The 25,130-nt window shown below is 40.2% G+C and overlaps 4 protein-coding genes across 6 annotated transcripts in view; 3 read left to right on the forward strand and 1 right to left on the reverse strand.

The window, feature by feature from the left end:
• LOC103507752 (tropomyosin-1) overlaps window positions 1-21,709 on the forward strand; it is a 30,617-nt gene extending 8,908 nt beyond the window's left edge. Inside the window, exons 1-8 of one of the 3 annotated variants that reach the window (XM_008472253.3) lie at window positions 3,336-3,619; window positions 10,020-10,158; window positions 10,416-10,675; window positions 11,292-11,409; window positions 12,305-12,451; window positions 16,017-16,079; window positions 16,769-16,838; window positions 19,752-21,223. In XM_008472253.3, the coding sequence (XP_008470475.1) occupies window positions 10,045-10,158; window positions 10,416-10,675; window positions 11,292-11,409; window positions 12,305-12,451; window positions 16,017-16,079; window positions 16,769-16,838; window positions 19,752-19,834 (855 nt within the window). In that variant the 5' untranslated portion in view covers window positions 3,336-3,619; window positions 10,020-10,044 and the 3' untranslated portion in view covers window positions 19,835-21,223. Of the gene's footprint in view, window positions 1-3,335; window positions 3,620-10,019; window positions 10,159-10,415; window positions 10,676-11,291; window positions 11,410-12,304; window positions 12,452-16,016; window positions 16,080-16,768; window positions 16,839-17,366; window positions 17,504-19,751 lie in introns of those variants that run through there. The other 2 variants (XM_017443471.2, XM_017443470.2) reach the window with 2 other exon arrangements.
• Window positions 2,469-3,241, forward strand: LOC103507764 (ras-related protein Rab-35-like). Its single transcript, XM_008472270.2, has 3 exons — window positions 2,469-2,505; window positions 2,555-2,854; window positions 3,216-3,241. Exons 1-3 carry the CDS (start codon window positions 2,469-2,471, stop codon window positions 3,239-3,241), a joined length of 363 nt encoding a protein of 120 aa, XP_008470492.2.
• On the reverse strand, window positions 8,796-9,788 carry LOC108252208 (zinc finger CCCH domain-containing protein 10). Its single transcript, XM_017443463.1, has 2 exons — window positions 9,774-9,788; window positions 8,796-9,656 (listed from the first exon to the last, which is right to left on the reverse strand). The coding sequence occupies exons 1-2, from the start codon at window positions 9,786-9,788 to the stop codon at window positions 8,796-8,798; spliced, it is 876 nt and encodes a 291-aa protein (XP_017298952.1).
• Window positions 21,710-22,507: 798 nt separating the features above from the next.
• LOC103507766 (synaptotagmin-6-like) overlaps window positions 22,508-25,130 on the forward strand; it is a 22,812-nt gene continuing 20,189 nt past the window's right edge. The window contains exons 1-3 of the mRNA XM_026822544.1: window positions 22,508-22,551; window positions 22,717-22,861; window positions 24,865-25,094. Of these exons, the coding sequence (XP_026678345.1) occupies window positions 22,813-22,861; window positions 24,865-25,094 (279 nt within the window). The 5' untranslated portion in view covers window positions 22,508-22,551; window positions 22,717-22,812. The remainder of the gene's footprint in view (window positions 22,552-22,716; window positions 22,862-24,864; window positions 25,095-25,130) is intronic.

A 25,130-nucleotide genomic window follows, 5' to 3' on the forward strand; every position in this document is an offset into this window, starting at 1 on the left:
TAAAGAGGTTTGACAGGGGGAACTGTAACTGCTATGGTCTTATCGTCCCGAAATCGAAGAGAAAAGAAAGACAGGATAGGAGAAAGCCAGCCGTTCTACAATATCTTGCTGATTTCATATTGGACAATTTATAGACTTAGCACAGATGTCAACAAAAATTAGAATCCTAGGCAGGTAAATCTCTCAAGTAAAATAGTTTTCCATAATTCTGGGAAAATGATCTTTCTAATTTTTTTCCATTCGAAAAAGTCGCCCAGAGAAACATAACGAAAGTTATGTTTCTCTGGGAGTACACTTCTGCACCCTTTTGGAGACGACCAATTTTTTCGATAGTCACACAAGGTAAGGTTTGCTGATCGATTTCATCAATTACGGTTTGCTGATCGATTTCATCAATTACAAATTTCAACAGTAAAAAGAACCAAAACTCCAACGTCCGAGAAATACATAGAGGTTTTAAAAAGGGACTACTTACTTCGTAAACATTCTCCTTTTTGCTGCACTCTTTATTTTCCATTGTCCAGGATTCCAAGCTGCTGTATTTAGGCTTTCCCTACTTATTTTTTTCTTCTCTCAAGTTCTTGCTGCTGTTTGCAAAATACATACACATAGAAGGGATAATTAATGAATTCTACCCCACCGGGAATCGAACCCGGGACCTCCAGCGTTCAAGCCTACTGTGGTAGCTACTCGGCCAAGGAGGTTGAAAAAAAAAACTACCATATGCATAAGAATTTGAAGATTTACGGGGAAGCGTAATTCGAAAAGATCGTTTCACAATTAAACACAAATAATGTTCACTTTTCAATAATTTTACTCTTACTAGCCCTTTTGGGGAAAAGGTTCACTCCTTAAAATCAGTGTGAAAATAGGTACATTCCTCTCCTTTTTTTTGCCTTTTCTTTCTCTGCATTAGTTCTGCACTGATTTTGGTGGTTTATTTTACAAAATTGCTGCTCCAATTTATAGCTCCATAGGTTTTTGCTGCTGCACATCTTAGTCCGCTCTAGATAAGGCTCTTTTCGTTACCAGTTTATAGCTCCATAGGTTTTTGCTGCTGCACATCTTAGTCCGCTCTAGATAAGGCTCTTTTCTTGCTGTTCAATACTTTAGGGTGGGTAGAAATCATTGCGACAGTCGAAATTATAGGGTGAGTGAAAAGCAGCGACATAGTTGAGAGCACAGGGGGAGTGGAAATCTTCCGCAACCAAGTCACGACTCCTTGGTCCAAACCAGAAGTTACCTAGAACTGGAACGAGGAAGAAAGAAATCAATCTGAAATTAGTGAAAGATTATGTAGAATAGAATAGAACAGTATACATAGAATAGGATAAAATAGAATAGAATATAGAATAGATTATGAATAGAATAGAAATAGAATAGAACAGTATACATAGAATAGAATAAAATAGAATAGGATAAAATAGAATAGAATAGATTATGAATAGAATAGAATATAATTTACCTTGTTTATTCTGAATACGAATAGGACTGAGAAGTCCCTTTTACTAAAGCAGTCTAAACAAGGTCCCGTAGGTGTATTTGATGAGTTAATACCTGTATCAGTAAACAGTTCAAAAGATTTGGTCCAAAAAGAACTTGGCAGGATGAAATTCATATTTCATTTAACAACCTGGGTGGTGTAGTGGTCAAGACACTCACCTGGCAATCAGGAGAGACTCAATGCCAGCCTCAACTTTTTTTTTTAATTTAAATGAGTCATACGCAGTGGCGTAGCGTGGTCTAACTCCAAGTGTAGGGCGGACACTAATTTCTATCACAATATCTATCAAATGAGAATACAATAATTATTTAAAGTCAATATTTAAGGGTATTTGAGTGGAATTTTCAAATGTATGGCCGCCATACACGCCCTACATGGACGCTACGCCACTGGTCATACGAGTTAAGGAACTCTACAGTCCGATTCGAGTAGGTACTAATAGGGTGTGTCCAAACGTCGATGGCCGTCGATCGTGTGCGCACCTTTGCCGTTTTAAAACGAAAATCTCACTACGACGAAATCTATGTACATCGAAAACAGTAATGCATGCGTAATGTATGAAAATTCAAACTCACTACTAAGATATAAGATAAGATATATTTTTTTATTGTACATGATTTTACATTAACACGTATAAGTACAACGTCAAATATTAATAATAACAATAGTAATTGGTTTCAGTATGTGCAAGGTGCTCGAGAACAGATCCCAACAGGACGAGGAAAGAATGGACCAACTCACATCTTCAGCCAGAAGTCTAGCTTCCTTCAGTTGGTTGGTGAGTTGGTCCATTCTTTCCTCGTCCTGTTGGGATCTGTTCTCGAGCACCTTGCACATACTGAAACCAAAAAGAAAATAATAATAATAATAATAGTGCTTATTTATACTGCTCGCATAGGACTGAAAAGTCCCTTTACTCCAGCAGTAGACTACTTTGTTTTGATTGGTAGTGTCTCTCTAGGTCATGAGTTTGAAGAAGGTACATGCCAACTTCAAGTCTAGTAAACCACAACATTGGAACTTATCAATTAAAATTCCGTTTCTTTCCAGGGGTTGGCAAGAGTTCGCTGCTCATTCGTTTCTCAGACAACACATTCTCAGGCAGCTACATCACCACAATAGGTGTTGACTTCAAAATCCGAACCATTGATGTCAACGGCGAGAAAGTCAAATTGCAAATCTGGGATACAGCTGGTCAGGAGAGGTTTCGCACGATAACTTCAACATATTATCGTGGCACTCATGGGGTGATAGTTGTGTATGATGTGACCAGTGGGGAAACATTTGCCAACGTGAAGCGGTGGCTGCACGAAATAGAAAACAATTGTGAAGTTGTCAATAGAATATTAGGTAAGCTTCAATCTTCTCTAGGGTCAGACTAGGCTATGGTCACTTCTCTGTTATGGATGCCTACTTAGTGTAGAAAAAAACTCCATGGCAGAGTCTCCTGATTTGATTTGTGAAGCGGTGGCTGCACGAAATAGAAAACAATTGTGAAGTTGTCAATAGAATATTAGGTAAGCTTCAATCTTCTCTTGGGTCAGACTAGGCTATGGTCACTTCTCTGTTATGGATGCCTACTTAGTGTAGAAAAAAACTCCATGGCAGAGTCTCCTGATTTGATTCCAGGCAGTGTTGAACGAATGTGCTTGGTTGGGATGTGGATGGATGACCATTTATCCAATCATATACTGCTGGCTTTTCCCTTCAGGCCTCAGACTGGGTGAGCTAATGTGAGTAGATGAGTAGCTTGCTGCCAAATGGAGGGAGACGAAGCACTCGGGGTAAGAGCTCTCTCTCATTGCCTATATAAAGTACTCGACTCCGAACACACTGTCCATCGCGACCCACAATATTTCGTTCATTAAAAGATCGAATTTTCGACGCTGAACACCGAAAACGACCCCTCCCCTAAGGGGAAACCTGGGGAGGGGGATGTCTAAAATTAGATCCTTCTCCCCACCCGGCTTGAGATCTTCGTCTCTCGCCTCTGTTTTAGTTCTTAGATTTTTTTTCGAATTTTTCGTCCGGCCCGCGATTAGTGCGTGTTTTTGGTGCTCCAGCGAAAATCGGCACAGTGTGGTGTTTGTGTGTGTTTGTTTTTTGATATCTGAGGTAGGTGGGTTTTTGTGCCAACTTTTTTGACGTAATTTCTGTTGTTTTTTTTATCCTCTTTTATTTTTGTCAAAGGTCTTTTATCTATTTAGGCCTAAACCAGCGGTCGATCGACGAGGTGAATCTTTGTCATCGAGGCAGTGTGGACGGTTCAGTCGAGTCGACATCGGTCGACTATTTGTGGACACACCTTTAGGCTGGATTTAAACGACGAGAGTCAAACTTGCTTCATGTAAATCTGTTGTCCTGCATTACAAAGGTTCATTTTTAGAGTAATCACATAATTCACTAACGCCTCCCGAGTTTGACTTCTGTCTTCTAAATCCAGCTTGATAAGGAATAATATGCCAGCCTAGTTAGCTTAGTTGGTGATGCGTCTGCCTTATAAGCGCTAGGCCGCGGGTTCGATTCCCGCCCGGGGCGGATTTTATCCTGATGGGATATCTAATGTTCGTTCTCGGAACGGCTGGCTTTCTCCTATCCTGTCTTCCTTCTCTCTTCGATTTCGGGACGATAAGACCGTAGCAGTTCGGTTCCCTCTGTCAAACCTCTTAAAAATAAATAAATAAATCCAGCTTGGTAAGGAATAATATAATGAGCACTTTGAAATTCTTAACAAGAATCACAGCCACAATAAATAAACAATTATTAACGCTAGAATACAACTTAAAGGCCCGTTCCCACTTATCGTGAGTTTCATCCGATTTTTTCCCCGAATGTCCTGTAGGCAATGTAATTTAAATGAAAGTGTTCCCACTACACACGACACGATTTTGTTCCGAACGACACAAAATGTTCTTGTAGGCAATGTAATTTAAATGAGAGTGTTCCCACTAAATGAAATAAAAAAAATTACATATAACACACTAAATATATGTATAAAACAAAAAATCATAACTAGATAATAAAAATAATTAAGAGGGCACTGGGTCAAATTTCAGTGACACTCTAGGAAAGTACTTCCACCAAAATAGAGACAGTAGTCTTTTTCCCTTTCGAGAGGAACTATGAGGGTAGTCAACATCATAGGGTGGGTGGAAATCATTGCGACAGTCGACATTATAGGGTGAGTGAAAAGCAGCGACATAGTTGAGAGCACAGGGGGAGTGGAAATCTTACGCAACCAAGTCACGACTCCTTGGTCCAAACCAGAAGTTACCTAGAACTGGAACGAGGAAGAAAGAAATCAATCTGAAATTAGTGAAAAATTATGTAGAATAGAATAGAATAGAACAGTATACATAGAATAGAATAGAATAGAATAGAATAGAATAGAATAGAATAAAATAGACTAGGATAAAATAGAATAGAATAGAGTAGAATAGATATTTCATTTAACAACCTCGGTGGTGTAGTGGTCAAGACACTCACCTGGCAATCAGGAGAGCTTGGACTCAATGCCAGCCTCATTTTTTTTTTTAAATTTAAATGAGTCATACGAGTTAAGGGACTCAACAGTCCGATTCGAGTAGGTACTAATAAGGTGTGTCCAAACGTCGACTGCCGTCGATCGTGTGCACACCTTTGCCTTTTTAAAACGAAAATCTCACTACGACGAAATCTATGTACATCGAAAACAGTAATGCATGCGTAATGTATGAAAATTCAAACTCACTACTTATAGGACAATCTTATAATTATCCAAGGACTAATGACAATCAAAGTCGTGCCCCTATTAAAATAAATTTTAAAAAAAAAAAAAAAAAAAAAAAAAAAAAAAAATCCAAAAAGGCCTTCTCCTTCTTCATCTTCTTGAAACTTACTTGCCGTCTGGTCCAGTGTCTACACTTTTACCCCCCCCCCCCTTTACTGGCTCCTGCTAAGCACTGTAACCCACCCGGTCTACAATATCTTGCTGATTTCATATTGGACAATTTATAGACTTAGCACAGATGTCAACAAAAATTAGAATCCTAGGCAGGTAAACCTCTCAAGTAAAATAGTTTTCCATAATTCTGGGAAAATAATCTTTCTAATTTTTTTCCATTCGAAAAAGTCGCCCAGAGAAACATAACGAAAGTCATGTTTCTACACTTCTGCACCCTTTTGGCGACGACCAATTTTTTCGATAGTCACACTAGGTAAGGTTTGCTGATCAATTACAAATTTCAACAGTAAAAAGAACCAAAACTCCAACGTCCGAGAAATACATAGAGGTTTTAAAAAGGGACTACTTACTTCGTAAACATTCTCCTTTTTGCTGCACTCCTTATTTTCCATTGTCCAGGATTCCAAGCTGCTGTATTTAGGCTTTCCCTACTTTTTTTTTTCTTCTCTCAAGTTCTTGCTGCTGTTTGCAAAATACATACACATAGAAAGCATAATTAATTAATTCTACCCCACCGGGAATCGAACCCGGGACCTCCAGCGTTCAAGCCTACTGTGGTAGCTACTTGGCCAAGGAGGTTGAAAAAAACCACCATATGCATAAGAATTTGAAGATTTACGGGGAAGCGTAATTTGAAAAGATCGTTTCACAATTAAACACAAAATAATAATGTTCATTTTTCAATAATTTTACTCTTACTAGCCCCTTTGGGGAAAAGGTTCACTCCTTAAAATCAGTGTGAAAATAGGTACATTCCTCTCCTTTTTTTTGCCTTTTCTTTCTCTGCATTAGTTCTGCACTGATTTTGGTGGTTTATTTTACAAAATTGCTGCTCCAATTTATAGCTCCATAGGTTTTTGCTGCTGCACATCTTAGTCCGCTCTAGATAAGGCTCTTTTCTTGCTGTTCAATACTTCAGTTTGCTGCTCCAGTTTCGTTCCATCTCTTTTGCTGATTAAATCTGTTCAGTATTCTCATTTTGCTGCTTCAGTTTATTGCTCCAAAAGTCCTTTTTGCTGCTGCAATTCGCATTTTGCTGATGGAATCTTCGCTTTGATTTTGCTGCTCCAGATATTTTTTAGATTTCCATGCTGCTCCAAAATTGTGTACATACGAGTATGTGTACTTCGTATTTTTTTGCTCTAAAACTGTGTCCACACATAGCCGACGACCCTAGATCGATCATTGATCGACGGCCGGTCGACTATCTGTGGACACACCTTAAAAGTCAAAAGTTCAAAACTCCTTAAAAGTCAAAAGCTCAAAACTCATTAAAAGTCCAAAGCTCAAAACTCCTTAAAAGTCAAAAAGCTCAAAACTCCTTAAAAGTAAAAAGCTCAAAATTCCTTAAAAGTCAAAAGCTCAAATCATCTTAAAAGTCAAAAGCTCAAAACTCCTTAAAAGTCAAACAGCTCAAAACTCCTTAAAAGTCAAAAGCTCAACACTGAAAATGCAATACTCAGATTAATCACTTAGGCGTCTAACGTTGTTTTGTCAGGGAAAATAGTTTTCTTTCATTTTCTTTCCCCCCCCCCTCCCCCCTTCCAAGCATGTTGAGTCGAGAAAGCTACGTTCATCTCGACACGACTACAAAGATGTTCGTTTTCCAAGTTTTTGAAGGAAAACAGTCTCGATAACATACGAGATGGCAACTAAGCTCAACCAAAAATTGCCGGCGGGTTCGATTCCCGCCCGGGGCGGATTTTATCCTGATGGGATAATGTTCGTTCTCGGAACGGCTGGCTTTTTCCTATCCTGTCTTCCTTCTCTCTTCGATTTCGGGACGATAAGACCATAGCAGTTACAGTTCCCTCTGTCAAACCTTTAAAAAAAAAAAAAAAAAAATGCCGTCGCTTGTTCTATTAATAAAATTGCTCAGTTGAGTCTACTCCAAATATCCCATTTTGGTTAGAAAACGTTTCAAAGTCCGAGACAACCCAACTTAGTTAGCTTGGAGGGTAGCACGTCTGAATTCTGCCTTGTAAGCGCTAGGCCGCGGGTTCGATTCCCGCCCGGGGCGGATTTTATCCTGAACGGATAATGTTCGTCCTCGGAACGGCTGGCCTTTTCCTATCTTGTCCTTCTTCCTCTTTGATTTCAGGAAGATAAGATTTCCGTTCTTACAGTTCCCTCTGTCAATCTTCAATCTCGACGAAACAACAAGCAAATTTTCCTTTTAGATATTCCATAAAAAACTATGTACTTCATGTTTCGCAAAAGAAACAACATACTATAGCCATAAATGAAAAACTTTGCCCGATTAGCTTTTCTTCTGGGTTTTTTTCATCCGATTTTTTTTTTTTTAATTCCTAAAATTACAAAAGTATAACAACAAAACACACGTCTTTCAATATCCAAACAAGAGATTCACAAGTTTTTCATGAGGAAGGTATTTTATTTCAATTTATTTTCGAGAAAAAAAGCTTTCCTAATCTACTCAAGCAAAATAGAAGAAAAAATAAATAGGGGGAAAACGAGGATGAAAAAAATACCTACATTTGATCTAAAATAAAAAAATAAAAGTATAGTCAACTCCCACGAATTTCTGACTCTGCATACAACATAGCATTTACTTTCATGTACCCAAGTACATTTATTTCCGTCTTCTTCCCTTTTTTCATTGCATTGTGAACTGTCAAAACTTAAAATACTGTATACAATATTAGTAGTCAATCAAATAAATTATAAATGAGCCACCCTAAACATTTAATCGCCACCGATGGTAAAATACCTCGATTACAAAAATCATGTTGGTTTTCGGGAATCGAACCCGGTACCCTAGAATGCAATCCCGTGGCTTAGGTTTCTCTATCCATTATGGGTTTGCCTAAACAATTCCGAATTCCGACAGGCAAACAGGCATATTTCCTAGCTCTCTTGATTGGGGCATATTACATTACATTGAAATGGACGTCTTTTCTGACAAAATTTCTGTGTGCGGAGTCCAGTATGTCGGACCGACTATTACACCCCTGATTGGCGCTCAAGAAAAAGGTTGTATACCTATAAGAAAAAGGTTCAACTTCCAGTGTTGGCTCTAGTGAGTTTCTGTTTTGGCTGCGTCTCTGTGAGCTGATACGAGTACCTATTAAATTGTAATTCGCAAACGTAAAATTATGCTTACATGCTGTTCTCTGTGGCTGAAACTATAGTTACACAGGGTTTAGTATTAAGAGTTCCACATATGGTGTGATACGCTGACCTAATGTGAGTAATATACTTGTACACTATGATACCAAGCAGGAGTGTTGATACAGTGTTCACAAACATAAGATAAAAATAATACAAACTGTAAAACATGAGAGGATTCAAAATATGGCCTGATAGCGAGTGATAGGTGTTTATGTTCTAATTATAGTACCCTCCTGGTCTGGAAGTATTCCTGCTTCCTGTCTGATATCCCCCAGTACTTCCAGTCTGGTATCCCCCACCTCCACCACTGTTATTCCCCCCCTGCTGCTGTTGATATCCTCCTGGTCCTCCTAATCCTAGTTTCGACTTCAGCTCATCATTCCTCTCCGTGAGGAGTTTATTAAAGTCCTCGTACTGTTCACATCGCTTCTCCAGGTCTCTTATCTTCTCCTCGTACATGGTAAGTTTCAGTTCTAACTGACTCACGTACGCTTTTACCTCGGCGCTAACATAGCCAGGTCCCCCCGGTCCACCAGGGCCGTCATTCCAGCCTGCATTGCCGGGGGGCGGGGGTCCCTGAGGGCCGGGGCCCTGGGGTCCTGGGCCTTGGAACGGGGGGCCGTCGGGTGCCCGTCGCTTGTTCGGCATCTCATGGAGGTAGGAGCAGCGGGGGCGCCGGCACACCCCCCCGTACACGAAATCTCGACAGTACTCGGGCGGTAAATCATCGAATGAGTTATCCATGGGGCGCTTCATGCCGCCAGGGGGCCCGCGGGGTCCTGGGCCACCAGCGGGACCCCCGGGCGGTCCGCCGGTCGACGGGTGAAAGAATTTACATTTCATATACGTGCACTTCCCAGCGAGGAAGTCTTTACAGACGGTGGGGTGACTGAATCGACAGTGGACACCAAAGTCGCAGTGCCCGCGCGCGTAATCCTTACATAAAGTATCTACCTTTCTATCAGACGCACCGCTACCCTTCTCGTGCTTAAACTTACAGTTACCTTCAAACCGGCAGTAACCCTTGACGTAGTCACGACATACGATGTCACTGCTCCCGTTCATCTTCTTTCTATCCTGAAATCAGAACAACACATACCAGGAATGTTAGAACAAGAATCATAAGCAATAAGCACACAGGCATACCTACCAATAATTTAGCTAGGTTCTACATTCTACAGTGTTGTAACAAACTCGCAAGCTGTTCATTTAGTGATATTAAAAAAGAAAATAAAATGTATCCAGTCACTGACAACACTAAAAATAAAACAAACTTTTCAACGAGAAACTTTTTTTTTCGAGAAAGGAAGGTCATTAAAATCAACAACAATTTTAATTCAGGAATTAAAAAGTTTTACATTTTTAATAGCAGGAAAATAAGTTCACAAATATATTGTAATTGAAGTTAAAAATCCCCTCCCTCTTCCTATTTGGTTTCAGAAAGGAGTAAAAGCCACCAATCAAAATGGACGCCATCAAGAAGAAAATGCAGGCCATGAAAATGGAGAAGGATTCCGCCATGGACAAAGCGGATACCTGTGAGGGACAAGCTAAGGATGCCAACCTCCGCGCTGACAAGGTAAAATGAAGTTGAACAAAGTAAATTTCAAGTTTTTGACGCGACGATTTTGTACTTGCTCGAGATTTTGGGCCCAATCTTATGATGAACCCTTAAAAGTTCTCCTAGTGGCAAAATTGTATTTTCCTCTCGGAATTTCCCTCCTCCTTCACGTTGAGTACACCAGTTTTCGTCCGATCATTGAAGTTAAGCAACGTTGAGCGTGGATAGAATAAAACTCCTAATCCTAATATCCCATTTGATATGCCATCTTCTAGGTACTCGAAGACGTCCGCGAATGCCAGAAGAAGTTGACCCAGGTGGAAGTCGACTTGGACACCACCAAGAAGAATCTCGACCAGGCCGTCAAGGATCTGGAAGAGAGAGAAAAGGCTCTCGCCGCCGCCGAAAGCGAAGTTGCCGCCCTCAACCGCAAGGTGCAAATGATTGAGGAGGATCTCGAGAAGTCCGAGGAGAGAAGTGGAACCGCCACCGCCAAGCTGGCCGAAGCCTCCCAGGCGGCTGACGAGGCCAACCGGTGAGTAAACGTTTCAACAGGTGAGTAAAAGTTTCAACCGAGGCTGAAAACGGATTTACGTTAGCTTAACCGAAGCGATTACGTACAGGGTGTTGAAAGATAACGTAAAGCTGTGTCCACACATAGTCGACGCCGTCGATCGACGAGGTGAATCTATGGCGTCGACTATGTGTGGAGTGTGGACATAGCATTAGAAAGACATATTAGTCGTGTTAATGAGGAAATTCTCTTTCTAAGCTAACTATTTTTGTTCAATTTCATCGACAATGCGTTTGTAGAAGAAATTGACAGACGAACGGCAAGGAAGAAAACATAGTCCAGTAAAAACTCGAAACACCGTTCGTTCGAAAGGTCAACTCCATAGGGACATAACTATCATCAGAAATCAGAAACCTTTTACCTGCCTCGGTGGTGTAGTGGTCAAGGCGCTCGCCTGGTAAACAGGAGGGCGTGGGTTCAATCCCAGCCGAGGTATGGAATTTTATCCTCAATATAATTTGAAAATTTGACCACAATAATTAATAGTAGTAGCCTACTGCTGGAGTAAAGGGACTTTTCAGTCCTATGCGAGCAGTATAAATAAGCACTATTATTATTATTTTCTTTTTGGTTTCAGTATGTGCAAGGTGCTCGAGAACAGATCCCAACAGGACGAGGAAAGAATGGACCAACTCACCAACCAACTGAAGGAAGCTAGACTTCTGGCTGAAGATGCTGACGCCAAGTCTGATGAAGTAAGTAAATAGAAAGTGGACATGGACCTTCAGTCGAAAGGCAAGGAAAAATCAGTGGTTGGGTGGAAGAGCTCCTTTTTTTTTCAAGGCCTACTGTCACTTAGTATAGGTCGCCCACCGCCTACTACTGTGAGTTAGAAGGTCGCTGCGACCTGATTAGATCTTTTGTGACTTAAAACTGTGTCCACACATAGTCGACAACCGTCGATCGAGGTGAATCTATGTTGTCGATCCAGTGTGGAAGGTTTCAGTTATCCATCGACCGACCGTCGACTATGTATGAACACAGTTCTACGCCACTTGAAAAAATTCCTACAGGAATAGGCTGGAACTATTCAATCCGTTTACAGTTCTACGCCACTTAAAAAAAGAACACAGTTCTACGCCACTTGAAAAAATTCCTACAGGAATAGGCTGGAACTATTCAATCCGTTTTAAGTTTCAATTATTTTTCTCTGACTGAAATTCCCCCCTCTTCCTGTCCACCAGGTGTCCAGAAAGTTGGCGTTCGTTGAAGACGAACTGGAAGTGGCTGAGGACCGAGTCAAATCTGGATTGGGTGGAAGAGCTCCTTTTTTTTCAAGGCCTACTGTCACTTAGTATAGGTCGCCCACCGCCTACTACTGAGTTGGAAGGTCGCTGCGACCTGATTAGATCTTTTGTGACTTGAAACTGTGTCCACACATAATCGACAACCGTCGATCGAGGTGAATCTATGTTGTCGATCCAGTGTGGAAGGCTTCAGTTATCCATTGACCGACCGTCGACTATGTATGAACACAGTTCTACGCCACTTGAAAAAATTCCTACAGGAATAGGCTGGACTATTCAATCCGTTTTAAGTTTTAACTGTTTTTTCTCTGACTGAAATTCCCCCCCTCTTCCTGTCCACCAGGTGTCCAGAAAGTTGGCGTTCGTTGAAGACGAACTGGAAGTGGCTGAGGACCGAGTCAAATCTGGAGACGCCAAAATCATGGAGCTGGAAGAAGAACTCAAGGTCGTCGGAAACAGTCTCAAATCTCTCGAAGTATCCGAAGAAAAAGTAAGTAAGCGTGTGTAGAAGGTCCACGGTTCGAATCCCACCATCGAAGAAAAAACCGCACTCGTCTTTCGATTACTTTTCGATTACAAATAATTCAACGGGTAACTTTCTGGTGTTCTCGTGTTGACCCAGCACCTCGACTATAATAAGCTGAGCCTCCACGCCTCCAAGTCTACGTTTCTCCTGTCTGGCCGCACTTCCGACTATTTTCATTCGAGAGAACATCCTGGGAATTCCGAAAGCTCACGGAGGATAAACATCCCTGCACAACCCTCCCTCACATCTCTACCTCAACTTCCTCATCCCTAATGCTCTCTCTACAGAATACGCGAGCTTTTTGACAAGTAGGGTAGCGCTCTTGAACGTAGGACAACTTTTTGGCCCATAGCTTTCCATGTCCGTGAGACAGTTTCTCCTCCCTCACATCTCTACCTCAACTTCCTCATCCCTAATGCTCTCTACGCGAGCTTTTTGCCAAGTAGGGTAGCGCTCTTGAACGTAGGACAACTTTTTGGCCCATAGCTTTCCATGTCCGTGAGACAGTTTCAAGGTAGTGGGAAGATGGACGCTGACAGCGACGCATACAAAAGACCTTAATCCTGATAGGACAATTATTATCTACTAATATTTTGCCACTTTAAACCGAGTTTGAAATTGGGTTAAATTGAACAATTAAATTACAGTTTTTTGCTTTGAGTTGCTTCTGATAGGTCCATGAGTCCTTTCTTTGGTAGTGAGGTCACAGCACCAGTCAACTACTCTTGAGAGCTCCCTGACCTTTCTTTGGTACCGACATCCTACCGGCCAGTGTATCTATGTATACGAGTACATTGTACCTTTATGTTTTGCTTATTTATACACTAAGCTCCATAATCCTTCCTTTTTTTCACTCACTTTTTAAGTTCGTCGCTTTAAGCATTTTTATATTTTTTAAAAAATGTCAAAAGTATACTCATTTAGTTCACGCTCCAATGAAGTTACCTTTTCACTTGCTGTGAAATGAGAAATGTGCGTGTGTCTGTGTTACTCCTTTCTTTCTTCACCTCTTTCCTTCTCCTCTTTCTCCTTTTCCTCATCCCCTATTCTTTCTCCTCGTCCTAAGTTTTCTCATACTCCTCCACTCCTTCCTTCTCCCCTTCTCGTTCTCTTTCTCCTCCGTTTTCTCCTCTTCCTTCTCTTCTCCTTCCCCTCCTTGGGAATTCCGGCTTAGTTCCGGAATTTTTCCAACTTTTTGAGTGAAACTTCCGCCAGTCGTTTGCAATCAGATCCACTATAATAATACTTTCTCCTCCGTTTTCTCCTCCTCCTCCTCTTTTCTCCTTCCCCTCTCTGGGAATTCCGGCTTAGTTCCGGAATTTTTCCAACTTTTTGAGTGAAACTTCCGCCAGTCGTTTGCAATCAGATCCACTATAATAATATCAAACGTTTGAATTTCAAATACCGGACGAAGCAAGGATCCGGTAATTTAGTCAGAGTTTTTTACAGTACAGTAGAACCTCGATTATTTCAACTAATTGGGACCGAGGGTAGTTGAAATAATTGAAATTCCGTATAAAACAATGGAAAAGGGGGTAAAATTTTGATACAAAAGAACAAAATAGTTTAAAAAAATACCCTATTTTGAACTGATTTTGGGGTTGAAATAATCGAGGTTCTACTGTACTTCTAATACTTCGGTAGTATATTACTTGCTTTCACACATGGCCTTGCTGCTTAGCGTGTAAAATAAATAAATATTACTTGCTTCGGTGGAATTAATGGCGTACTGTAATGTCCAAAGCGCTTGCCTGGTGAACAGAAGCCCACTCATAACACGGACTTGACTTTCATGATTAATCACTTGTGAGTTTTTTCTACCAAAATTAGCGTCCCGTTAACTAAACTCTTTAACGTTATTTGACGAAAACTCATTTCTGCCCATATGCAGAAACGCGTTTTTGGTCAACTTACGGCTTACGTTTCAGTTATTGTCACGTAAGTTAGCAGTGCAAAAACTCTCTATTTTAGGAATTTGATCACATAATAATAGGTAGAGCTCGAGAGATTATTATACCAATTTATCGTCTCCTCTGTGCTGCGGTTGATTCATTATTGATCCAAAGGTCTGTGGGTTGGGCGGTCTGCCACCGTTGGAAATATCTGTATCGAACCACTCAATAAACTAGACAACTTGGATATTATCGTTGGAGCCCCCCTGTATATTACCGGTATAGGTGTAGACCAGACACAGACACCCATAATAAACAAACCTAAAGAAAATAAGCTGAAGAAATAAAAGTTTCCCAAACTATGTAGATAACTACGTATAGATAGATAAATAACACAGTTATACAGCTTATGGTAATCCACAATAGATAGAAAGATAATAACATAGACTTTGTATTCTACAAAACATTTCGTTACCTTCCCGACGATACACAAAGGTTTTGGAATCTATTTTGTAACACAATTTGCGCGTGAAAATGATTGCATTATCATATTATTATTATATCTAGAGCTAGACTTTACACCAGTCTCTAGGGACTACATAAGGTGTAAGGTAGGGAACATGAAAGTTTACATGACACAGGGTATAACTGCGGATGATTCAGCTGAGTCATTCTCAGGTACTTCGGTGTTGGACTAAAAACCCATTTAAACGATATTCCTTTTTAAGATTAAGCTATTCATTTTGACCCAAAATCAGAAGTTTTACTCGGGGCTGTGTGTTTGTGATTATGCTTCGTGAGCTTGCTTTGGTTTTGGGTTGGAACCGCGGAACGTTATTTGGAAAAACAGAAAAATTAATAAATAGCCTTCACGAAGTTGAGCTAACACAGAAATTAAAGCAGAGAGAGTCGAAAGACCCTAATCTGATTTACGAGTAATTTGCAAAGAATCCAAAATTTCTGGTGTCAGCTACGCTACGTACCTAATACTGAGGGTATGTTTCCCGAGTACTATTACTATTGAAAACGCGCTCTGATTTCTATTAGGTTACGTTTTTAGGGGTAAATACGCCCCAGCCATTCGCCACTGGCCACACTCGTGATAATAACCTCAATAAACTCACCTCCACCTCCGCCCCTGGCTTCCGAGAGGACAAAGAGGCTCACGGAGGATAAACATCCCTGCACAACCCTCCCTCACATCTCTACCTCAACTTCCTCATCCCTAATGCTCTCTCTACCGAATACGCTCGTGTTGACCCAGCACCTGAAGGGGAAGTATTGTGTCTCCTATCACCCATCTGATGAGAGGTATACCACTGGATGGGCACGCTACGACACAGACCACAAGAGTCTAATGTAGCAGTTGTTTCATTGCTACGAAATAAAAACGGTGGTGAAACACCAGTCACCAGAGCTGCCCCGTAATTCGCAAAATATACGACATATTCAGCAGTAAATTCTTGACAAATACAGTATGCCTGAAGACGCGACCAAGCAAAATACAGTATGCCTGAAGACGCGACCAAGCAAAATACAGTATGCCTGAAGACGCGACCAAGCAAAGCTTTTTCTGTCACTATTTCTGCAACTCATCTGTCTTTCACAGGAACTAATCTCACTTATTTTCTTCACAGGCCAACCAGCGAGTGGAAGAATACAAAAGACAAATCAAACAATTGGCTGTCAAACTGAAGGAAGTAAGTAATCAAACTTGAGGTCAGAATGAGAATCGATGGAGTATAATCGCATGGTCATTAGCGGTGGTCTTATCGTTCTGAAATTGAAGAGAGGTGGACGGGATAGGAGAAAGGCAGCCGTTCCGAGAACGAACCTTATCTGTTGAAGATAAAGTTCATCCCGGGCAAAAGTCAAACCTGTGACTTAGCGCTTACAAGGCAGGCGCGCTACCCTGCGAGCTAACTAGGCTGGCTGAATCAGGATTTAGCTACTGCATTGCCTACTTTATTACCAAGATCACGCCATCCTAGTAATCTTTTTGAGCAATCCTGACAATCTCTTTTATTTCTTCAGGCTGAAGCCAGAGCCGAATTCGCTGAGAAGACCGTCAAGAAACTGCAAAAGGAAGTCGACAGACTGGACTTGAGGTCAGAATGAGAATCGATGGAGTATAATCGCATGGTCATTAACGGAGGTCTTATCGTTCTGGAATTGAACAGGGGTGGACGGGATAGGAGAAAGCCAGCCGTTCCGAGAACGAACCTTATCTGTTGAAGATAAAGTTCATCCCAGGCGCGCTAACCTGCGAGCTAACTAGGCTGGCTGAATCAGGATTTAGCTACTGCATAGGCTACTTTATTACCAAGATCACGCCATCCTAGTAATCTCTTCTAGTAATCTCTTTGAACAATCTCTTTTATTTCTTCAGGCTGAAGCCAGAGCCGAATTCGCTGAGAAGACCGTCAAGAAACTGCAAAAGGAAGTCGACAGACTGGAAGGTAAGATCATCCTGTTTCTGTTGACAGATTCCCAAAACTTATTTAAAGTTACTCAAGTTCATTTCCAGCTTTATTTAAATTTCAAGTTCCAAGTTGGACGGACTTCTTTGAAAAAGAAAAAGGTCATTTTCTTTCGGCGACAAGCTGCCCGCGTCCTCACACCCTGCCGGAGTGAGGCCGGGAAAAGCCACCAGCAGCACGCGATCGCCCGGTGTATCCGGTCACCAACCACGGGCAACGTTGCCATCCTGTTTCTTTTGACAGATTCCCAAATGACTTATTTAAAGTTACTCAACTTCATTTCCAGCTTTATTTGAATTTCAAGTTCCAAGTTGGACGGACTTCTTTGAAAAAGAAAAAGGTCATTTTCTTTCGGCGACAAGCTGCCCACCTCCTCACACCCTGCCGGAGTGAGGCCGGGCAAAGCCACCAGCAGACCAACCACGGGCAACGTTGCTTAACAATCGAGAAATGGTGCGACTATCACCGCCGCTGGCTGAATTACTTTTGTTTTTTTGATTTCCACAGACGAACTGTTTCACGAGAAGGAGAAAATCAAAGACATTTCTGACGATCTGGATGCTACATTCGCTGAATTTCTTTCCGCTTAAACCCCTCATCCTGGCTTTCGTATTTAGCTTTTCCATCCCATTACCTTCGGTATCTCATTACCAATTTTTACTTTCTATTACCCTTACGAATAGGGAACCTATACAAGGTAATGAGAAAGTATTGCAATCGGTCCAAATTTTCAAAATCGGGAAATGGGTGGAAATATCCGTTTTTTAATCTCTCAAGATTGCACGGAGACATCCATCAAGATGTTCTCATTCCATCCCACCCATACTTATTTTGTGTCCTCTTCTTTCTCAAGCCTTGAATTTCCAATAGTCCGCGACGTAGAAGGCACGGTCATTGCTAGTAGGTCACTTTGGGATCCACCCTATACGCCGAGATCAAATTGAATTTTTGACTTTCTAAAGTAGGTCAAAGGGAAATTTTTAGCAATTTTTAATAAAAATGTCCCATGACGTCAAGATCAAATTGAATTTTTGACTTTTTAAAGTAGGTCCTTCTCAGTTTCAACTTCAAATTCGGGTTCGCCACAACAAATTTGCATGAGATTTGCGCGACCTTTCATTCGAAATTTAACCCAAAAGCATGTCTATTATCTACCACTGGGGGGGGGGTCTAAAAATACATTTTCCGGGACCATTTCGAGTTGCGCCGCGGACGAATTTTCGTACAAACCAACTGTTTTCATTGAGAAAAATATTTCGGTGAATTTGAAACTTGAGAGGAGGGACAGAAGGAGGGAGGCGGGGGGAGAGAGGAGGAGGGCGGGAAAGAGGGAGATGCGGAAAGAGAGATAACTTGATAACATTTTGTTGCTAACTTAATTTGAGTCGATTGAGCGGAGAGAATCATTTGATACAACTTTCTGGTATTCTCTTGTTGACCAGCACCTGAGAAATATTATGTCTCTTTTCGCCCATCTGATGAGAGGCATACTACGGGATGGGCATGCTACGACACAGACCACACGAATCTTAAGTAGCAGTTGTTTCATTGCTACGAAATAAAAACGCCGCGCCGATGAAACACTCATCTTAAAAAAAAACTTCAGTTTTCTTTTCTCTCTCTCTCTCTCTTTCTCTCTCTCTCTCTCACACACACACACACAATTTTCTTTTTCCTTCTAATCATTCCTTCCTATCTTATCTCCTTTATTATCATTCCTTTCACATTTCCTCTACTCTCCTTCTCTCTCCCACGTATCCTCTTCGGTTATCTTTTCGTCTCTTTTGCGCCGACGCAAATGAAGAAGGAGAGGGAAGAAAGAGAGAAGATGAGAGAAAGAGAGGAGGAGGGAGAGAGAAAGAGTGGAAGGGAAGGAAGAAAGAGTGAGAGGGTGAGGGAAGGAGGGAGTGAAGAGAGAGAGAGAGAGAGAAGGGGAGGGAGAGAGACTCTTAATTTTACTTTCGCAGCTATAACATTGATTTTAGTGAGAATATCATGGAAACCCTTTCACTGTTAAGGTACGCTCCCACTTGTCGTGAGTTTCATTCGATTTTTTTTTTCGAATATCCTGTAGGCAATGTAATTTAAATAAAAGTGTTCCCACTACACACGACACGATTTTTTTTTTTTTTTTAACGAAAAAAAAAATGTTCTTTTAAAATAATATGTCTCACATTTATGGAATTACATATTTCTGTCATTATCGTAGGGACCTCTATTTTATTTGATATTTGACACACCTTGTTTGTTATTGCCAGCATAGGACTGAAAAGTTCCTTTACATGTACGTCAACTCACAAGTCTTGTTTTACTGCCCGGGACTAAAAAGTCCGTTTACTTGCCACCTAATGTTTACTAGTCTTGTCTTGTATACCTTTTGTGGCATGATCCCCTTTCCTCACCTTTTAACTTGTTTCCTGGTCTTGTTAATATATCTGTATCTGACAGCGCACTGCACAGGAATGGGATTTCATAACTACATGTTTATTTTTAACCTTTACTGTTTACCTATTAGTACACATCTCTTTTTCCTTCCTTCTCATGGAAGCAACATGGTTTTACTCAGAGTTAGATCTCTGTTGTTGGCGGTGTTTGGGTCAAATCTTGTAACTAACTTTTGGGCCACATTGACTGGACCGATTGACTCGAAACTTGGTGCACTTGTGTATCTTGGATGACAATGGAATAGGCTATGAAAAAAATCGGGTCTTTACGCAGTAAAACCATGTTTTTGAAGATCTTAAATTTCTTTATTTTCCACATTGTGTACATATTACTATTATTCTATTAAGACGGTCTCTTCTAGATCCATTGTGTGCCGCTTTAACTTTTGTTTAGGACTATTGCACTACTTTTTCCATAATAACTTGTCCTCTTCTTCCCCCATTTCAGACGAGCTTGGTCTCAACAAAGACAGATACAAGTCCCTGGCCGACGAGATGGACTCCACCTTTGCCGAATTGGCCGGATACTAATCACCCCACTACACACCGCCAAACCAACTCGAATTGGTGCGCGCTTCGACGCCGCGCAACGCGCCAAACTGTCGAAGCGCGCAACTTTTTCGAGCTCCGTCGCGCGAGTTTCTTCTCTATGTATTTATTATATAAATATTTTTTAATTTTATTTATTTACTCTACCTGTAACTTTTATTAAATGACTTTCTTCACAAAAGAGAAGTTTTTTCGTTTTTTTCTTCTCTCTGGGGTAAAATCGGCCGGGCGTTCGAAGGCCGCGGAAGTTCTGTCGAAGGAATTCAAATCCGTTTAAATGGGAATTTAAACAGGCGTTTGTTTTCAAGTGTTTAGAACGAGTTCCGTCAAAAGTATAAACATGCTCTTCAGACCAAACTAGAGGAATTTTACCCATGTCCTATCAATGGTTTTACAAGACGGATTATGTCAAGATGGACAATATCTACGCTGCTTTTCGTAACGGGTTGTGCAGAGGTGTTCAGTGGAAGTAAGAAAATGGTTGCCTGTATATTTTCTATTATTTCTATTAATCTTTAAGATCGGTTAAGAGGGACCAAACCAATAAGCCAAACCATAATTCAGGAACGAAAATTAACAAAAAGTGTTTGAAACAGATTAGAGAGACTTGGTTAGAACTTAGACTGCGGAAATACAAGGACTTTTCAGGGTAGTTATCTAAAGAGAAAATAATGTAGGTTTTAGAAGTTTTACGTAATTAAAAAAGGTAAGGGAGCACGCACTATTTACAATCACTCAAAAGATTTCAAGAGTGGCTGATTTCGATCCTTTTAAAACAATAGATTTACCAAGAGTTAGGGTATTTGGACCAAAACATCTTTTTGCAAAAACAGTACAAGGGTTTATGGTAATGATGATGCAATGCGCTCCGCTCAGTTCTCGGACCCCAAATTTTAATGATCGAGGTGCATTGATGTTTTAACCGCTATTACCAAATTAACATCGGACCAGGCAATCGTGAGTTATAAACGTTCATCCAAACCATATGTTAAACCTCACTATCTACTTTGACATACTTCATAGGGGTAGTTTACAATTATCTTGATAAGAAAAGAGGAGATAGTATTTTGGATGGGGTTATCCGATCAAGGAACCCAAGGGGTGTTCAGAAAACCAAAGGCTCACGGTTGAAACTTCAACACATAGGAGCAAACCAAATTATTGTCACCGAAAAGTTTGCCTGATTAGGTGACAAGATTAGGACTTTGCTCATAGTGTTGTTGAATTTTTAAAAGTATTCCTTTGCCATCTGACAACTCCCTTCCAAAATAACTACCGCCCTTTCTTGCATAGCTTTAAGTGGAATCTAAATTTTAAGGTTTGAAAATTACTTTTTAGATTTAGGATTAAAAATTAGATTATAATCGAAAATTAGGCTAAGATATAATTTTAAGGTGTTTCTTTAATTTTAAGTTAGATTTTTGAGAATTTGATTTCAAAAGAGGTAACAACAGAGATATTTAATTAAAACTATATAAATAAACTTACTTTATCGAATAGGAAATAATTTAATAGCTTCTTTAAAAGGAACAGGCAATCTTGATTTTCTTTTCTTTCAACTTTCTACTATCTTCTTTCCCCTTTTACCCTTCTATGTGTGTTTCGTTTGGTGTTTTTCTTTTTAATAATTATATTACATTTTATTTTAAATATTTAAATATCTTAGCTCATTAAGTGTTCGTTCAGATTGTTCAGTATGGTTATTTGGTCATGATTTTATTTTTATATTTAAATTACACAAACAATATTTCCGTCATTTTATTAATGGGAGAGGACTGGTTTTTAGTCCCCAATAGAAAATAACTTGACTTTTTAACATGATTTTCAAAAAAAAAAAAAAAAAAAAAAAAAAAAAAAAAATCTCAAAATGTTGAGGTCTTATCGTCCAGAAATCGAAGATAGAATAAAGACGGGATAGGATAAATTCCGCCCCGGACCGGAATCGAATCCGCGCGAGACAGACAGACGCGCTACCAAACAAGCTAACTAGGCTGACAGATTGGCAAAATGATTTCAGTAGGTAGGTTACCATTCTTACGACTGGTCTATACCAGGGGCTTCCAACTAGCGGCCCGCAGGCCACATGTGGCCCGCCAGACCATTTTCGTGGCCAGCAAAGCTTTTTGAGATTAGTACAAAACTTACCTAAATGTAAAAAAAGTCAAAAAATCTTCGAATAAGTAATTTTTGAAAAATTTCGCCCGCGACGCTCAAAATTCGATCGGACTGCATTTCCGAAAAGTTTGGGGGAGGAGGGGGGGTGCTCCCCTATGTACATATGTGGCCCGCGAAGTACCTCCCACTGTAGCATGTGGCCCGCATACACTTGGAAGTTGGAAACCCCTGGTCTATACCTACCTAGTGGTCAAACGCTCAATTAAAAAAGAGGGCAAATTTCCAAACCTCGACTGGAACCAAACCATTATCTGTCTGTTTATCAGTCTTTCTGTCTAGGCCAAAAACTAGGCTGACAGGCTAGTCAGTCGAAAAAGAGTCAACTTGAAATTTTCCTTCGCTGAAACGAAGTGAAAGGTGACTAGAGAAAAAAACCCCCCCAAATGACAAACATGCGCACCAACCGAAACGGGCTGAAAATTTCGACAAATCGGAAAACAAAAGCTTTTCCTCGGAATTTTTTCTAGTTTTTCTTTCCTTACCGTTTCCAACACAATCGAACGCGTTAAAAAAAAACGACAGAGGAATAGAAAAAGCCAGAAAACTATGGCGTTTTAGAGAAAATTGAGTGTAAATTCGATTTTTTTTTCGGTGAATTTTCACGTGATTTTCTTTTCTAAGAATGCCTATGATGAATCACGATGGGCCTGACGTACAATCTTTGGAGAAAGGTAAGGATAACGACAGAGGAATAGAAAAAGCCAGAAAACTATGGCGTTTTAGAGAACATTGACTGTAAATTCGATTTTTTTCAGTGAATTTTCACGTGATTTTCTTTTCTAAGAATGCCTATGATGAATCACGATGGGCCTGACGTACAATCTTTGGAGAAAGGTAAGGATTGTTCCATTTATTCTAGGTTTTATTTGCAATTTATTTCTTTTAAGAGGTTTGACAGAGGGAACTGTAACTGCTAAGGTCTTATCGTCCCGAAAGTGAGAAAAGAAGGAAGACAGGATAGGAGAAAGCCAGCCTTTCCGATTTTTTTTTTTTTCCCAAAGAATGTAATTTTATTTTGTTCTTTACAATGACATCAACTAACGTTACAATTTAATAAGAATATATTATGACATTGTGATTTGTATTTGAAGAGGTTTGATACTTTCATAGAGGGAACTGAAAGTGCTAAGGTCTTATCGTCCCGAAAGTGAAGAAAGAAGGAACTTAAGGAAGACAGGATAGGAGAAAGCCAGCCTTTCCGAAATTTATTTAGTTGTACATACCTAAGTTATGTATTTAATTTCATTTGAACTTTATTCAGTGTTCCTCACACGAACAATAGTATATAGGTAGGTAGATAGTTAAAATATTACATTTCGAAGTTGTACATAACCTAAGTTATGGTATTTAATTTCATTTGAACTTTATTCAGTGTTCCTCACACGAACAATAGTATATAGGTAGGTAGATAGTTAAAATATTACATTTCGATGAGAAAGGGGGGAGGGGAGGGCAGTTTGGTACAAGTTCAGAAGCCACGACAATGAAATATTGCTACAAAAAGGAGCTGTCACAAATGAGCAGAGAAAAGTTATTTTAGGGTTAGGTTGAACGCAAAAAGTTCAAGTAAAGAAAGGCGCCATCTGATTGGTTCAAAGGTTTTCGTACCTGTCGGAGACCTTTTTTTTAAACTTTGAACAGAGAGTAGACCCAATGGGGTACATAAATGGTACATAAAATAACAAGCTGGGCCCGTCCCTCCGGGAATTTTTTAGTCCCTAGTTTATTCGATCGTGGTTAGAGAAAATCAGTACCTATGTACCTACCTAATTTGTTTAATATTCAGTTTATTATTATTCTTGATTTTTTTTTTTACTTTGAACAGAGAGTAGATCCAATGGGGTACATAAATGGTACATAAAATAACAAGCTGGGCCCGTCCCTCCGGGAATTTTTCAGCCCCTAGTTTATTCGGTCGTGGTTAGAGAAAATCAGTACCTATGTACCTACCTAATTTGTTTAATATTCAGTTTATTATTATTCTTGATTTGATTTTTTGATTTTACTTTAATGTGATGATTTAAACTCAAGACTACAGCCCGTTCTCCCTTTATTCCCAACATAATGTTTAAGTCACCCATCCATTTATTGGCCTTGCTCGGCGTAGCTTAACACAGGTGATGCTAAAACCGGTCTTAAAATAACGACTGAAGTGTTATCTAAAACTTTCTCGCTTTGAGTTTAGGTCGTCGCGACAAATTTCGAGATCAGAGCTCATTTGTGTGAGAAAATGTGAAAAAAATCCCCCAAAAACCAGTACACAGGTGACTCTAAAACCGGTTTTAAAATAACGACTGAAGTGTTTATCTAAAACTTTCTCGCTTTGAGTTTATAGGTCGTCGCGACAAATTTCGAGATCAGAGCTCATTTGTGTGAGAAAATGTGAAANNTGCACCACCATTTTCGTATTCCTGGTAAAAAGACCTTTAATTTGATATATAGGTCGACCAGGTTTGGATAAGTCCTTCTATGGGGACTAACCTTTCCCCGTTTTTCCTCCGAGCGACACAAAATGGCCTTGTAATTTAAACTATTCTTCTCTGTCAACCAACCTGAGTGATACAGTGGAATCTGGAGGTAAACACCAACGAGTCCAAGTCAAGTCATACAATTTAGCGTATATAATAAGCGGGAAACGATTTTTGTGACAAAAATAAAAAAAATATTTTATATTTCGCGGTGGTGCTTCATCATTTTATTGATATTATCATAAAAAAGAAATACTTTTTTTTATTACTATTGTAATAATAAAGGAAGGACGGGCTAAAAAGCACTGGATTTTTGAGTTGAAATAATCGAGGTTTTACTATACTTAAAATAACAATGATTTCTTCCAGTATCCGGGCACACGGTGCTAGGTCTGGGCCTGGCCGGTCTGGTGTTTGTAGCCACCGTCTGTCTAGCGACATGCTACTGTCGGCGCCGTTCCTCCCCCCTAGAGGCCAAGAAGCTCGCCCTCTCCCAGATGACCTTGAAGCGGCCGACGGCCGTGCGGTCACCGGCAGCGGCCGGGCCCAACAGTCACTACCTCAAGAAGTCCCCCTCGCCCACCTACGCTACACCGGTGGTGAGTCACTTCTTTCCTTTCTTAATAAATAGCATT

This window comes from Diaphorina citri, unplaced genomic scaffold, assembly GCF_000475195.1.
Source record: "Diaphorina citri unplaced genomic scaffold, Diaci psyllid genome assembly version 1.1 scaffold340, whole genome shotgun sequence".
Taxonomy (NCBI): domain Eukaryota; kingdom Metazoa; phylum Arthropoda; class Insecta; order Hemiptera; family Psyllidae; genus Diaphorina; species Diaphorina citri.

Coding starts and splice junctions, on each gene's coding strand:
- LOC103507764 (XM_008472270.2), top strand. CDS start 2,469: ATGAGTTTGAAGAAGGTACATGCCAACTTCAAGTCTA. Junction 2,506..2,554: donor ACATGCCAACTTCAAGTCTA/GTAAACCACAAC, acceptor GTTTCTTTCCAG/GGGTTGGCAAGAGTTCGCTG. Junction 2,855..3,215: donor AGTTGTCAATAGAATATTAG/GTAAGCTTCAAT, acceptor TTTTCCCTTCAG/GCCTCAGACTGGGTGAGCTA.